The 3028-nt window shown below is 40.3% G+C and overlaps 1 protein-coding gene across 1 annotated transcript; it reads left to right on the top strand.

Annotated features, from left to right (window-relative positions):
* Nucleotides 1-1042, top strand: LOC119306586 (protein synthesis inhibitor II-like). Its single transcript, XM_037582766.1, has one exon. The coding sequence runs from the start codon at nt 31-33 to the stop codon at nt 904-906; it is 876 nt and encodes a 291-aa protein (XP_037438663.1). The 5' UTR covers nt 1-30; the 3' UTR covers nt 907-1042.
* Nucleotides 1043-3028: the final 1986 nt, after the last annotated feature.

Here is a 3028-nt window from a genome sequence, read left to right as displayed (position 1 = left end):
CTCGCATTAGTCTGTCCATAGCATCGAACCATGGCAACCAACCCGCGCTTCGTGGCGTCATTCGACGTGGAGAGCAGCGACAAGTACACCAGCTTCATCGCCGGCATCCGCAGCAGGGTCGCCAACACGAAGCACTACTCCCACAACGTCCCCGTGCTGCCGCCGGCGGACCCGCCCGGCACGCCGCCGCGCCGGTGGTTCCACGTGGTGCTCAGGACGCGGACCAGCACGCTCACGCTCGCCATCCGGGCCGACAACCTCTACCTGGAGGGCTTCCGGGGCAGCAACGGCGCATGGTGGGAGCTCACCCCCCGCATCATCGCGGGCGCCACCCACCTGGGCTTCGGCGGCACCTACCGCGACCTCCTCGGCGACACGGACAAGCTGGCCGGCGTCGCGCTCGGCCCGCAGCAGATGGCCGAGGCCGTGAACGCGCTCGCCGCGCGCACCGCGGCCGACGCCGGCTCCGGGGCCAAGCAGCAGCAGGCGAGGGAGGCCGTGGTGGCGCTGCTGCTCATGGTGAACGAGGCCGCGCGGTTCCAGACCGTGTCGGGGTTCGTGGCCGGCCTGATGCACCCGAGGGCGGCGAAGAATAAAGGGAGCATCACCGGGGAGATGAAGGCGCAGGTGAACGGGTGGCAGGACCTCTCCGCGGCGCTGCTGAAGACGGATAAATATGGAGACGCGTCTACTAGCAAGAACTCTAAAGACAAGAAGCCAACGCCGAGAGGCCCGGAAAAATCAGCTCCTGAAGGCCCGGCAACGTTCCCGGCGTTTGACAAGATGGGGGTGAAGACGGCGGACCAGGCGGCCGCCACGCTGGGGATCCTGCTGTTCGTCGCCGTGGAGGGCGGGATGGCCAGGGACAAGGCGCTGCAGCTGTTTCGTGGGACTCCAAATTACTAGTAGCTTGGTTTGTAGGTGGATTGATTGTTGCTTTCAGGGCACAGAAATGCTACGAGCGATTATACTTTGCTTTACGTGTGTGTACATAGAGGTGTTTGTTTTCAGGGACTTATTGGCTTAGGGACTTAAAAAAGTTCCTATAAGTTTCATCTAAACCAAACAGGAAAGACTTATAGCAACTTAAAGTGAGCATTTGGAACTTATGAAATAAGACTTTCAAGGAGGGACTTATAGGGACTTATAGTTGTAATATGGTTTTATAGGAACTTATAAGTCACAGGAACCAAACAGGTAGGGACTTTTTAGGGACTTGAGACTTATAAGTTGAGACTAAAAAAAATCCTATGACTTATGAACCAAACAGGGCCATAGTCTGGTATGTACGTTCTGCGTGCAGTGAGCAGTGTAATTCGAATAATTATGTTAAATCAATAAATGGAAATATATTTTTTTAGCAAAATAAATGGAAACAGTTAAATTAGAACATACAATCGGACTTTTCGTTCCCATGAGTCCGGACAGACATCAGATAGAAGAAACGAAAACGTAAATTAACCGCATAGAAGCTATATGTCGCTTATACTGAGATGTACACTCTGCTCGCCTCAAGCTTTTCACTGCGCATTATAGTACTAGAGCGGCACACTTTCGCGTGTTCGTTCATTCACTCGTTGTCACTGTTTTTTTTTTGTTTTTTTCTTTCCCTTTTTCTTTTGGCTTTGTCTAATCGTCACCGGTGTTTTTTGTTTTTTGTTTTTTTATCGGGTTTCTTTGCTTCTTTCACGTTTTAAATTGTTTTTATGTGTTTCTTTCTCGGTTTCACTGTTTCACATATATTTTAGTTTTTCTCTGGTTTTTCAGGTTTTTTGTGCGGTTTCCTTTTCTTCTTTCCTGCCGTAGTTGATTTTTCTTTCTTTATTTTCTATTGTTGATTTTATTTTTCTGTCTATAACTGATTTTATTTTGTTTCTTCACTTTCACTGTTTTCACTCCTTTGCATTAGTTCTCGTCAAAAAAATAAATTGTTCTTTGTTCTCCTTCGTTTCTTTCCTGGGTTTCTTCATTTTTCTTTGGTTTCTTTGCCGTTTTCATCGATTTTCTTAAAGAATTCAACACATGTCTACTTGTTTTCATCACATAATATACATATTTAGTTACATGTTAAACATTTTTATGATACACATTGAACATTTAATACATGATATACTTTCTTAAAATACATGTTTTGAACATTTTTTTTATATACATGATAAAAATTTCAAATACAAGTTGACAACCAATTTCTCAATGGCACTAACAATTTTTCCTCTACATCATCAAGATTTTAATATATATGTTTAACATATTGTAAGTACATATTAACATTATTTTAAAAATATATGTTTTGATGCGTACTTTATTTCATGTCAGTTTTACATTTTTCGTACATAACAGGAACATTTTTACATACATATTTACATTTTCAAATACATGTTTACATTTTTAATACATGATAAATTTTTGTCATTTTTCTATTTTATTTGTATTTTCTTTTTTTTATTTGTTTTTATTTTTGTCTTCGGTTTTCTTTCCATTTTTTTATCTTTCTTGATACATGTAGTACATGTTTCCGTATATAGCTGAAACTTTTTTCACACATATTAAATACATGAGTAACATTTTTTATATACAGGTTTGGAGGTCTACTTTTTTCATACAGGTTGCACGTTTTTTGTGTACAGTAGAAACATTTTTTATACTCAATTAACATTTTTCAAATACATGGTTGACATTTTTTTTCACATATATAGTTTGGTATCTACTTTTTTTTCATACAGTTGGCACACTTTTCCTATATATGACAAACATTTTTTATGTCTGTTTAACATTTTTAACATACATGATTAATTTTTTTTCAGATATATGTTTTGCTTTCTACTTTTCTCATACAGATTCCTCATTTTTCATGTACATTAGAAATATTTTTATTATACATGCTTAACATTTTTCAGTACATGGTCAAAATATTGTACATTTTTTATACATAAAATACTTTTTTATACACATTTAACACTTTCAAATATATGATTTACATTTTTTTCATTTCCACAAACATACTTTTCAAAACTACCAACATTTTTCA

This window comes from Triticum dicoccoides, chromosome 5B, assembly GCF_002162155.2.
Source record: "Triticum dicoccoides isolate Atlit2015 ecotype Zavitan chromosome 5B, WEW_v2.0, whole genome shotgun sequence".
Taxonomy (NCBI): Eukaryota; Viridiplantae; Streptophyta; class Magnoliopsida; order Poales; family Poaceae; genus Triticum; species Triticum dicoccoides.
The sequence above is the reverse complement of the archived record's forward strand: the minus strand, read 5'-3'. Positions and strand labels throughout refer to the sequence as shown.